At 48.7% G+C, this 13,155-nt stretch overlaps 1 protein-coding gene across 3 annotated transcripts in view; it reads right to left on the bottom strand.

The window, feature by feature from the left end:
* The window catches only part of SLC22A3 (solute carrier family 22 member 3), a 60,252-nt gene that overhangs the window by 37,613 nt on the left and 9,484 nt on the right, over positions 1-13,155 (bottom strand). For all 3 annotated transcript variants that reach the window (XM_037520689.1, XM_037520690.2, XM_037520691.2), the window contains exon 2: positions 1,708-1,811. In XM_037520689.1, the coding sequence (XP_037376586.1) occupies positions 1,708-1,811 (104 nt within the window). The remainder of the gene's footprint in view (positions 1-1,707; positions 1,812-13,155) is intronic.

The raw sequence follows: 13,155 nt of genomic DNA, 5'->3' as shown, positions 1-13,155 counted from the left end.
ACCCAAGGAGAGGCCGAAGTGCACATTCCCGGCAAAGTCTAAGTTCAAGACCAGCGTGAGTTGTTCTGAAATTCTGACTCTCATTCTCCCCTTTTATTGTACATGTGGTTATTAACAGCTCAGGCAAGGGACAGGCCACTATATTCGAGACTCTGATCGGACGCTAAGTGGTTCGGTGCGGTCCTGCCAAATCATGGTTGGTGAAGTTTGTCATCCATGACCTTTAGGAGATTTGATTTGGTGACACTTTTCAGAGGACATTTTACAAAATCCACCCTGGTGGCATCCTGCTTCAGTCTTGGGGTTGAGGACAGAAGCAGCTGGTTTATCAAGATTTCCAAATTCTCCAGCTGCCAGAGACAGGAGCTCTAGACTGTTTCCTGTTCTTGCCTCCAAGGCCACGTGGGAGGGCCCAAAGGCGGCTGGCCCTGAGCTGAGGAAGACTCATTCATGACTCTGCTTCCTTGGAGGCTCAGGTCACCCCCCAAGGACAGACGCTGAAGCCCCTCGTAGAGCCTGGGAAGGAAGCCTCTCCCCAAGTGGAGTGACTTCAGTGGGGAGACACGTCTATTGACTGTGGAAGAGAAACAGGTAGAAGGAGCAAAACCTGACATTTAAATGAGGAAGAGTAACAACCACAGTGAAGAAACACGTATGGAAAACGCTTTTGCCTTCCAGATGGCAGCCGACGAGGAGAGCAAGTCCAATGTGGGGGAGGCCCAGAAAGGGAAGGCCACGTGGCAAAGCACAGCAAGTAGAAACAGGAGGGAGAGACACCAACGAAGGAGCGGACGGGACAGAGTGTCAGACATAAAGGACGAGGGTGTCACCCAGAGGAGGGCTGCGGGGGCAGCAGGGACAGAACAAGATGGAGGAAGGGGCGAAATGTCCCCTGAGACCCTGTGTGCTGGGACGTCCCGTGCTGGCCCAGGCCACATGAACAGGCTACAAGACCGAGACATCTGATGGCCTTGACTCGGCCGCTAGGTGCTGTCTGGGTGCGCTAGGCACCCACAGTGCTGGCCGCTGCAGGCGGGGGACAAGGGCCCACCCAGGCTGGCGAGGGTGGCCCAGGGCCACAGCTTTCATGGTCAGATTCGGGCTAGAGGAATAGTCGTGCGTGGGCACAATAACCAGCCTCGATAACACCGGGAAGAGGCGCCCGCGACTAGGGATGGCCACGGGCTTCGACACACGTGCTCGTGGGGTCTGCCACCAGCTGGCACACTTAGGAATGCTAAATAACAGATGGTTGATTTTGCATGGTTTTTAGAATGGCCTTTCCACAGTCTTAAATTTATAAAGGAAACTACAAGGATTTGTCTTTTAAAAATTAAATAGGCAGACTTCGGACTAAACTCGTCAGGTCACACCCCGTGATTTATAGGCACATGGGCATCGTCTCTGCAGCGTCCGGCACAGCGATCCCCAGCTGCACTGCAAAGCTGCGGCCTCCTGCCCTGCGGCCCAGCTGAGGTGCGGGGCAGCACCCTCAGCAGAAGCATCCTGTCGCTCAGATCAAGGAGGAAGGAGACCCAGTCTAAGAAGGAAAGGATTAGGCCAGCCAAGCAAGTGTGAATGGCACGAGGAGAGGAATTAAAGGCGGTTTCCACAGCTAGCAAGATTATTCTCATAGTGAACATCACACATTGTCACCTCTCCACGTACCCACGCGTGGTGGAGCAAGGAGGTCCCGTGGGTGCCTACCTGTCCGCAGCATAGCCTAAGGTGAACGCTCCGGCCAGGAAGCCCAGGTTTAGGATGGCTTGGGAGAGGTCCAGCAGCCAAGCATTGCCACACACGAGGTCAAACTGGGGAATGAGAGGAAACGCATGGGAGACACGTGGCAAGGCCCGTCCGCGCCGCACTCACACCTGCATCGGGCCTGCAGCATCCAGCTCATGGGCTCCTCCGCGGATTTTTAAAAGGGAGCACACGCGTAGTTAAACCTTGCTCAGTAAACGTTTCCTTGGTTGGTTTCAATAACTCCCGAGGATGGAATTTCCAGTCTGTTACGAATACTGACAACCAACTTATTTTATCATTCTTTCAACTAATAAAAGTCTAAATACCACCTGACACCCAGCATCATCCAGTAACAAGCTTTCAATAGTTTAAAATTTGATATCGACCTTTTTCCCCTTTGAATTCTTGCCTCCCCACACACTTACATCCAATATTTTATGTAGAGAATGTTTAAGTGTCTTTTGTACACTATATTCACAGTCAGGTAAATGTTGGTTTTATGCATAGATACAGAATTACGTGTGTGCATTTATGTACACTGTGGAATATTCACATATTATAGAATGTGTATAATCATCCAATCAGAAAAAGTTGAACTATTTAGAGATGCATTGTTACAAGAAATTTCTGAAAAATTAAATGTCAATTTGCCAACATAATTAATTATACATTGTCATGTGTTCATATTATTATACACATGTGTAATGTAATATACACAAAGCATCATGCTTTATTGGCCTCATTATACATCTGTCTGTAATAAGTTTATGACTTAACTTTTCACTTTAAACACTTTTCCTGTGAGATGCCTCCCTGGTGGTGCAGGAATTAAAGTCTCAGTACTATCAAGCTATCGCCATTGTGGCATGAGCTCGATTCCTGGCTAGGAAGGTGACCCACAGGGCACAGCAGACCTCTCCTGTGTCCCCTCTCCTCCCCTCAGCAGTGGATTTCAGTAGATCTGCCTGTTCTGCTCCTGTCTCTGTCTCTGGTGAAGCCTCTCACCCCTCCCCCACCGCTGGTCTACACTCCAGTTCTTATATGCATAAATAGAGAAATCTTTAAAAATAATTAGAAATTTTTCCTGTGATAAGACATTTCTAAATATAGATTTTTTTCTGATCAGATTATAATGAGTTACTTTTAGTCCATCGTTGATAAAAGCATAAGATATGATACATTTTGAGAAAGAATCACTACATAGAGTAGAATTTTGTTGGAAATGCGCCTCTCCATTTCTAGAGGACTGTTCGGAAAGTCTGGGGTTTTCCAGCTGTTCCGCTCATCTGCGGAAGACTGTTTATTACTAGAATAACTAGGGCTCAATATTAATCTGTTGTTCATTTTTATACATCTATGTGCCAAGAAGCCTTGTTGGTATAAATAAATTAATGGGGAGGGAGCATTTTGCTACAGCAACGTCACTCAATTCTCTTGCTTCCTTCTCGGTCCATGCCAAGATTCACAGAGCAATCGATCATCAAAAATACTGTTACTTTTCCATTAACCAACTCTCCAGCTTGGTCTACCTACACTCTTGCTGTAATGGAAGAAATAGAAGCCACCAGAATCACAAAGAGTCATTTCACCATGTCGTTAGAGTTATTTGCTTTCCCCCTTAATACCAGAACCAACATTCCAAGTCGGCCTGCTGTTAGGTTGCCCACACGCTGCCCATCCGGTGTCATCTCTTTTGCAAAGTGGGGCAAGGGGGTGGGGATGGGGTGGGTGGGAAAAAAGGGGAAAGGGCCCCTGGGACAGGGACCAGCATCCTCTTGCACAGATAAGTTTGCACAGACATAAAGGGAGGCTCTGAAAACTGATTCCCTTAGACGTTTCAGGCCCCCTGTCCTGAGTCTGTCCGCAGCCTCCTCTTTCCCCGAGTCTGTCTGCAGCCCCCAGGGGGTGCTTGCCCAGCTTGAGGAGCTTGCCCGGCGATTTAGACTATGGCATAAAGAAAATAATGTTGTTGGAACAGGAATTCTGAGTGGTCTCATAAACATCTAGTCATAAACAGCCCATTCTGTTTGTTTATAGAACTCAACTTCTCGTCTTGACTCTACAGCAACTGACCGCTGCTCATCTAACATGGTGGGGAAAGACTATGGGGCAGGGAGTGGGGGTGCGTGGGGGGTGGGGTGGTAGCTGGCCCATCTCACAGAGTCGCTGACATTAATGGAGATTAAAGAAGAAAAAACGTTACATTTACGCGTAGTAGTAGTCATCATGGTAATTCAGAAATATTTCATCATCAACTTGGGTACTGACTTCTCATACACACAATTTTATTTTAAGTAAACTTGCAGATGATCATTTATCTGAAATAATTTCCCACTGAAATTTATCTTCAGCGAGTATGGGATGGGGGTGCCCAGGGGCTAGTGCCAGATCAGAGGCGGGAGGGAAGCAGCAGGGGTTCAGCTCTGCCTACTGCACCTGCTCCAGGTCTAACGGTGGCAGTGACCACGGTGCTGGTGGCAGACGCCAGCCAGTGCTTGTCACCAGTCCCCGGCCACAGGGAGGCAATGCCGTGAGCAGGACAGGGGGTGGCCAGCAAGATACTGGTCTCTTTCCCCTCCTGGCTTTACAAGCCTTCCCAAACCACTGAATCCAAGTCCTTTTATTAATCCCTTCCTGCTGGAAATACCTAGCCTAGTTTCTGTTCCTACTTCTGGGCACTATCATCTTTCAAAAGACAAAATAAATTAACTCGACTTATGCACCTGTCTAGAAACACGAGCGGGTGCACAGATGTTTCCAGGTCGGGGAACACTCCTGCTGCCAGGGATGCAAGGTTGGGTTGATCCTGCTCAGCAGTCTGGGGGCTGCTGCTGCCCCTGGGGTTGGTTCTTCCTCGCCAGCCCTGAACTAGTTGCCAGAGGCCAGGAGCTGGGGTCTGTGAAATGTCTTTCATGTTTAAAGAGAGGTCGGCCAAGCCAACGTGAGTCATGTGTGTTGTAGGAGAGGAACTTTTTCCTGACGTAAAGTACTGGAAGTTTACTGTGATTCCCAGGGAGATCTAAAACCCACCTCTAGTCAAATTCGCCTAAGTAAATGAAAGACACAAACTTTTGTGTCTTTCTCCTAAACAATCAAACTAGAACAAGTGAGGCATCTCTATTTTTAAGTGAACTCATGCAAAGACATTTGAAGTTTTTCAAAATGCTCATAAATCCATGTGTACCCATTCTGTTCCCCATTAATCTTCAAAGTCACTTCTACACGAAGGGAATTATCCCCTTTGGCACGAGCAGACAGCCATTCTGATAAAAGACTCAAACAACTGTTCAAGTAATGCCAACAGGATCACAGCACTTCATTTTGCAAAAAACACGACCTCTCTAGTCTAATTAGACAGCTTTGAAGGGCTTCCAACCATGGGCTTTTCTTAGCTTTTCCTAGTTGTTAAAATCCAGAGACAGGATGTTCACTTGAGTTGTCATGAGACAATGCCAGGCAAGTTATTATTAGGTACATATCAAAGTTTTGATTTCTAAATTACCCTTAAAACTAGGGTTAGAGGGCCTCCCTGGTGGTGCAAGAGGTTTAGCCCTGCACTATGAGGCAATCCTCAGCCTCTGCAGCACAAGGTCAATCCCCAGCCAGGGAGCTACACATGGCGCAGCAGACGTCTCCTGTCTCCCCGCTGCTCCCCGCAGCAGTGTATTTCAGTCAGTCTGCCTATTCTGCTCCCACTCTGTCTCTGGTGAATCATCTCACCCCTCGCACCTCTGGCCTGCACCCCAGCTCTTGTATCCATAAATAAATCTTAAACAAACAAACAAACTAGCGTGAGAGGCTATCTGCAATATACAACGGTCAAGGTAAGAGGTAAAGTAAACACAATTAGGGTGCAAAAGATTTAGAAACTCAGGAGAGGCCTGCCCTGCCCTGCAGCCCAGGGAGCTGGTTTTCCGCAGACGTCTGCTCCGTCTCCTGCGTAGACCCCCCCAGGAGACGTCACACAGCCTCCGCGTCACACACTGACTCCTGTCAGGCCGTAAGGAACCATGCTCAGTGGTCGTCTGCGTTGTGGTAGAAAGGGACATGTCTGAAGTAATGTCTGGGCTTACGTGGCTGGGCTGCTTTTCTAAGGAGGAGTTATTACAAGTTGGACCATTTCTGACCAGCCCCAGCTCAGAACCGTACCCGTGAAGCCCCGCAGCAGTGATCGTCCTGACGCGCCCTTGGGCTCACCCTGCAGCAGCGTGACGGTCCTCGGGGAGGGCGCCCTCTTGAAACAGCAACAAGCCCAACAGCATCACAGAGCCCAAGAGTGGTTAAAGTTTATTATAATCACAAGGAAGATTCTCCGGGGCGCGTCTCCATGAGGAGAAAGGATGTCATCATCAATTTGGCACGATGAGAAGCATGTTAACATGGTCTGGGGGCATGATCTGCGCACCTTAATATCAATGAGTTACACTTTTCTAGGATGGATGGACCCACGATGAGGAGCCGCAGGCTCTAACACCAACACAGGTATTGGCAAGTGGCCGCCTCTGCTGAGCTTGGCTGCGTGCAGGGGAGGCTGGGGTGGGGGGTGGAGGGAATAGGAGAGGTGAGCCTGCTCACTTTCTGACCCCCTTAGGTGCTGATTACATGGGTTAGAGAGTCAAGGTCAATTTATGAGACGTACTTATGGTGCCCTTGAGACCGCGACTGGATAGAGTTGACTATAAATGCAAACGTGTCAGAGAAAGAAGAGGCTGGTGGGGCCCAGAGCAGCCGGAGACACAGAGAAGGTGGGACGTCAGCAGATCCTCAACGATGAACTGGGCACAGAATGGGAAAGCGTGGAGGGGAGCATAAGGAGAGTATTTCAGCAGGGGATGATCAGCCGGGGCACGAGCGTCAACAGGTTCAGGCCAGGGGGAGAACATGGGGATTCCCCAGCTGGGAATTCCCCAGCCATCCTCTGTCTCCCTCATGGGGAAGGAGTGTGCAGGGAGGTTCTAACTCAGGAAATCAGAGGCATCAGGGGAGCTCAGGACAGAGCATGGGGGTGAAGCTCAGAAAGAGAGAGGAAGCATCTGGAAGGTCTAAATGGAAGGAAAGGTCCAGAGCAGATGTCCTGGCCCCCAGATAGAGCAAGATTCCAGGGAGATGATGGAGAGCAAATCCAAGAGATGGAAAGCAAACCCAGAGCACCTGAGATGACAGCCCAGAGCAGGGAGGCTTCACCCTGCACCAGGAGGCTCCGTCACGTGATCAAAGCTTACATGAGATCCTCGTTTGTGTGTTCTCCACAGTTGACAGTGGCCACGCCTCAATGTAAGGCCAAGCAGGTAAACTGCAGAGTATGATGGAGCAATGTCCTTCAAAGGCAAGGCTGTTTATCTGACTTGGGAACTTGGGAGAAATGGGAAAAAAATGAAATCTATTTTAATATTAATGCCTGGTCGGTTACTAACTTATGTCCTTCCTGACTCACCCTCGAGCTTGAGAAGATCAAGCTGTTTTCTGCCTTCGAAGTAAAGATGCGCAGTTACTCGTCTTAAATGTTTACGGTTTCTCTAAGCAACAAACTGTCTAAGCACAGAGGAAGATGAAAGGCTCCAAGTCTGTGCGGTTGGAGGGTCCGAAGGCTGAGCCCGCCGAGAGCTGAGCTGCCCCAGCTGTCCCCGGCGAAGGCCTTAGCGTCTTTGACCCCACATCCCTCTCTGTGAAAAGGCGCTAAGAACTGGATTGATGAGCTCAGTGAGATAATAAGTGTTAGTACCCCAGTGCCTGAGAGGAGACCAAGAACTGAATGGTCAAGAAATGTTTCCAACTGCATCGCGATTAGGGATAAAACGATGATGATGAGAAATAATGTTACTGCCCGGGAGCTGCCTGGGCCCTCAGACTTGCTGGCTCCCGGTCAGATGGGACCTCATAACCCAGCTGTGAAAAGGAACCGCCGTGCCTTCCGACAGACTGGCCAGTGGGATGGGGATGGGGAAGCAAGGAGCGCTACCCCTCCAGGGCTGTTTTGAGGGGATACCCTGAAGCATCCAGCAGTGTCTGCTGTGGAGCCAGTGTGGGGTTGCACCCCTGGACTTGCTGTCCTTTCTTACCTCTTCTTCCCCCGCCAATTCTTCCTACACTGGGGTTGCAGCTCCTGATAGGGAAATCATGTAGAAGGTTCTGTTTTCTGGGGACCCAAGCCGAGCCATCAGAACGGTGGCTCACCAGCATTAACAAATTGCATTCTCTAAAACTCATGGCTCCAGGTCTCGGAGGAGTCCATTAAAAATTATGCCTTTTACATGGTGGTTTATCAGTTTTCAATTAATTAAAGGCACAAATACTGTCAATCACACACTTTTTCCATGAACATCTCATCCTGAGTTGCCAGCCTAACTTGATTTCATACCACTCCATGTAAAAGGAAAGTTCCTTCCAAGGTCTCATCTGCATTTCACACTCTGACCTCTGATCCCCTCTACACCGGTGCCAGCTCTGACCAGGATGACCTCAGACCTCAGGTCTACCAGGCAGTCCTGGTGTCACCAAAGTTCATTCTCTTCCAGGAAGGGAGCCCCATGCTACACCGGGGCACAAGTCTCCTGCCTGGCCCTGACCATATGAATATGAGCATGTGCAACACTGGGCCATGCATGGTCCAGGAAGAACTTGCTGGACCTACCGCACCCATGGGACAGAGGAGGGACACTGAGTAGAGTGACGTAGGAGTGGCATAGGCTCCACATGCAGGGGACATGTGTGGTTCTGTCACCCAGAATCTACTGTCACCTCCTAGTCACACAGTCTGATTCTGGAGAGTTTCTTTTCTCCCTCATCTCACCCCAAGTGAGCAGGAACTGTGTGTGACTCTCCCTTCTCTCATGTGGTAACCAAAGCTACCATGTGACCTCAGTTGGGTGGTCCTGAGGATTAAATGACAAAATCAGTGTCTACATTCTGTAGACATGCTACCTAAGTTTATTCATTGATTGGTTTAGCCGGTTGGTTATTCCAAGAAAATGGCACCAGATGATCAGTAATAGTACGAGACTTAAATTGATTCACAACTGAAATCAACTGCATGGAAGAACCAGGTCATTGCCAGTTACACTGTGTTGAAATTATTTTTTATCTTTGTGAGTTTCCAGCTCTTCTATCTGGAAAACCATTTTCCCCATCTCGTCTCTGCCTAATAACATCTTATTTTTTTGATCTTCAAAATCTAGATAAAAATGTCTCTACTGGATGGGAGATGCCCCGCCTATCACAGCCTTCCTGGAGATCTCATTCAGTGAAGTTAGACGCTTTCATTGTGACCACATATCCTGAAGTTTCCAGAGAAGTCCAACTCCATAAGGTATTTTGCAGTTAAAGAAAATTTATTGCTTTTCAGACCACATATTCCTATTTTTTTGTTTGTTTGTTTGAAAGCTCTTATTTCCTACATCATTGTCATTCTCTACAACCGGGTGAAGAAAATAATGAATTATTTTTAAAAGAGCATTTCCCACACTTAAAATATATATATATTATTTAAACATGGTGATTATACATAAATTAAAAGAAAAACAGCTATTTATTATAACCACCTGCAATTTCACTCTGGCATGAATATTCTTCTAGACTTCTATCTATGCATATATACATCAGTATGACAAAGATAAAGTGATATTCTTCTATTATTTTATAGTCTCTGTATGATTTGAGTTTTTGTGACTCTCTCTACTACACCATCCCTATTAGGGATTTTCCTGTAACACAAAGTGAGACTTGGCAGCTTCCTGGGTTGGAAGACCCCATGGGACCACGTCATAAGTCATCAGGGTTTCGGTTGGGAGAGACAGGTGGAGGAAGTCTATTAAAACTTGAACAACAACAATAGTTACAATAAATCATGTCTTAAGGAGCTGAGCCTCTCTCTGAGGGACATAAACAGATGACCTTCTCTAACTGACCTTTGGAGAGAAAGAGACTCCCCTTCCCAAGTTGTGGGGTCCTGTTAACGACAGGGGCCATGCCCAGGACATCGAACCTCTAATCCCCTTTAGAAATTTTCCATCTTGAGATGTCAATGCTTTCCTGGTGTCTATCACAATCCATGAGATGTCCCCTGAGGAGGAATTCTAGGGTACAGAAGGGAACTCAGAACATTCTTCTGAAACCTCAATTTCTGTTCTTCAAAATCATCTATAATTCTGTTCCTCCTCTTGGAAACCACAGTAACCAGACTTTCATAATCTCGTCAGAACATGCACGCCTTTAAAGTTCTGCCAAAGTCCCTATTTTCTAATAAAAACACATTCTTATGACATAGGCAGCCAAGCTGAAGAGGCAACGGCAGCAGTGGGATAAAAGTAATTCTTAGATCAGGGCCACAAGCTGGAGGTGGCCAGCAGCCTGCCGATGTTGCATGTCCACACTAAGTCACGGCATTTTCTCTGTTCAACAGCTTTCTTTTTTTAACTTCTGCAAAGCGTTGACTTTAATATGAGGATTAAAATGTTGTTTTATAATCCTATTACCTCCTTTCCGTCACCTTGTTCTAGAATCTTCTGAGCCATGTTTTTCACATGTCAAACTAGGGGACACTGAAGAGCCTTGGTGGCCTGTGCTTCCCTGTTCTGATATTTTCTGATTCTATGATTGTCAGCAACACCAGGTTACTGATATCACTAAGTAGAATCACTTTTAGATGAGGGGGAAAACAGACAATGAAAGCCTTTAGAGGAGAAACATGACATTAAGTTGATAAGAAAGCAGAAGCTATTGCCAGCAGAAGCCAGCAAAAATCACCACCAGGTTGAATATGGTAAACGGATCGACAAAATCAACAGAAATCTCTGCACCTCCTCCTGCGTCTCGTGCCCATGTCCTTTTGTTTTCTGTTCTCTTGGTGGTTCGTATTACAGAGCAAGAAAAAGTGGGATTTGCCAACAGGATTGTTTTCGTAACATTTCCAATTGATGGGAATCAGGAAAAGAGATGAGAAATGCTTCATCTTCAGAGGGCTTGGCCAGGACTTCAGGTCAATGGAAGTCCAAGGACAACAGGACAGTTGACAGAGCTCTTCCTGGAGAGGGCAGCTCTGCCAATGTTTCCCTGTTGGGACTGCAGAGTTTATAATCATTTGACTAAACTTTGTTGTGGACGTAACTGAATAATGTTTCTAGCACACACACACCTCCCCAGCAAACAGGCCTTTCCCCAAGTTCCTAGGATGCCCCTAAACTGTCTTTGCCCAGGTGCTGTGCTTGTTAGAAGACCCAAGGGTGCCAGCTGCCTTCTCCAGGCTGGGTGCACTTGGCCCTGCCAACCAGGCACCTTCCCGGATTGCCATTCTAGTTTGCCCCCGGGGCCTGAGGTCACGTTGCCTCCCTTGTATAAGATCCTACTGAAAACATTTGTTTCTTAAAGCTTTTCAGAAACAAATTGTTTTCCTTCTGACTATGTAGTTATGGAAACAAAAAACATAAATGGATTTCATGAAGACTCTGTTTTCAGGCCCCTTTAAGGAGAGGTGACGAGGGCTGTCTCCTGAACACATATTCACCCCAAAAGCAGGAAGCAGCAAGTCAGCAGCTTCAGCAGTCTGGCCACGTGACTCCACACGCCCAGGTGCCCGTGTGGACAGGCACAGAGATGATGCCGTCTGGTAAGCACTTCGCATCCCAATCTACTGTCTGAGCTGTGCCGACCCACACAGCACATTCCACCCGCCACGCTCGTGATCAGCAGCTCCGTGCCCTCCACCGCCTTTAGTCCCCAGCTGCCAAGGATGCTGACCCCAGCATCTCATTTCCAGAGGAGGAAACTGAGATGAGAGCGATCGGAAAACAGTCAGAGCTCATGTGCTGCTCGGTAGGTAGGGAGGAGGCTGAACTGACGCTCTGACTCCCCAGGTCTCCCTCTCAAACCCCAGAACACCCCAACCTCCCACTCTCTTCCCCCTGCAGACTCCATCACAGAAATCCATTTTTTAAAATTGCTGAAAAATACATTCTTCATTTAAGCAGCTGCCAGAGCTCATTCATAAACCATTTCACTTAAATCAATGTATAACAGTGTGATCTTCGTAAAAAGGGGAGGCTCCAGGTTCCCTGCCCCACCCGAGGGAGGGTGACTCCGAGAAGGCTGGGAGAAGGGAGGAGGGAGATCAAGGAGAACTGGAGTAGGGACATGAAGTGGAGAGACAGGTGAAGAAGCTGCACTTGCTCCTTGGCCTTGGGCTTGTGCCACGGACTTGGGGGACATGAAAGGAATCACTTGGAAGAGACAGAGACGTGGGTGAGAGACCCCTGGGGAGGCTTCAGTGACAGCCTTTACCTTGATTTATACTTTTACTTTGGTCCTTTTGTCCTAGACTCGCCTGGCTCCTTCTGCCCCGTCCCTTGGTTTCCCACCAGAAGGTGCCTCAGGCTTGTGGCAGGATTTCGGGCCTCAACAGTCCTGCTTTGGGCCAACCCTGCTTGGCTGGGCATTTACCATGAGGAGGTGGGTCCCTTGGGTGCTGGACTTGGAAACTACATTTTTCCCTTCTTCTCTCTGCTGCACACTGGTGATACTAAGGTGCTTTTCTACTGAAGGTCTTACACACTGAGAGTATGTTCGTGTTGATGTGGCAGATGGCAGAGCCCATTTAGAACAGACAGGTTTGGGGGCCCAGGGTGCCCCTCACCCTGCCCTGTAACAGATGTATAGATGTGTGTTGTTTTGAGAAGAGAAGCTTCTAGATTGTCATCTCAGCTGTTTCTTTTTCTCGGCTAAGACTGTGTTACGTTGAAATGACACTGCAGTTGAGAAGTGATGGGATCTGGTGGTTTGGAGCCCCTGACTCAAGCCTCTTCTTTCAGGAAACTGAGGAGCAAAGCACCCATGGTGCACATCTAGTCTGAGAAGTTTCTGGGGAGGGATGTGGCCGCCAAAGCTGCAGCTGACTACGTGCCTCCGACTGCGCTGGACAGTGGCCACACCCGACCCCGGAAGCCACTGCCGGGCTGTGGGGATCCCGCGCGGAGGGCAGAGACAGCAGCCTCACTGCTTTAGCGACTGGAGGCACAACCAGAGGCTCCCGCCCGCCCGGGCTGATCCCAAAGGCCGCCCTGACGCCAGGCCTTTCCTTTCCGTGGTTCCTCCCAATTCACACCTGCTCGCAACTAGGAAGCGGAGCCACAGATGAGAGGCTTGGCGGCTGGAAGGTGAGTCGTGGGGAGGGCCGTGTCCTCTCATTAAAGCGTGTGGGACTGCGGGGAGCCTGGGGGATTTCTCTGTTGCCCCCTTTAAAGCCTCAGAGAGGCACAAGCCTCTCCCTCCCTCATCCCTTCTCTTCTTCCTTCCCCCCACCTCCCTGCCCCCCCCTGGATCAGGACTCCAGCTGCCCCCTCGTGTGGGTACTGCAGGGCATGGGGCTCTGGTTTGCTGGAAGCTGGAGCTGAGCCCACGGAGCAGAATGTGACCAAGAGC

Source organism: Talpa occidentalis, unplaced genomic scaffold, assembly GCF_014898055.3.
Source record: "Talpa occidentalis isolate TD23 unplaced genomic scaffold, MPIMG_talOcc4v2.1 talOcc4.2, whole genome shotgun sequence".
NCBI classification, from domain to species: Eukaryota; Metazoa; Chordata; class Mammalia; order Eulipotyphla; family Talpidae; genus Talpa; species Talpa occidentalis.
The sequence above is the reverse complement of the archived record's forward strand: the minus strand, read 5'-3'. Positions and strand labels throughout refer to the sequence as shown.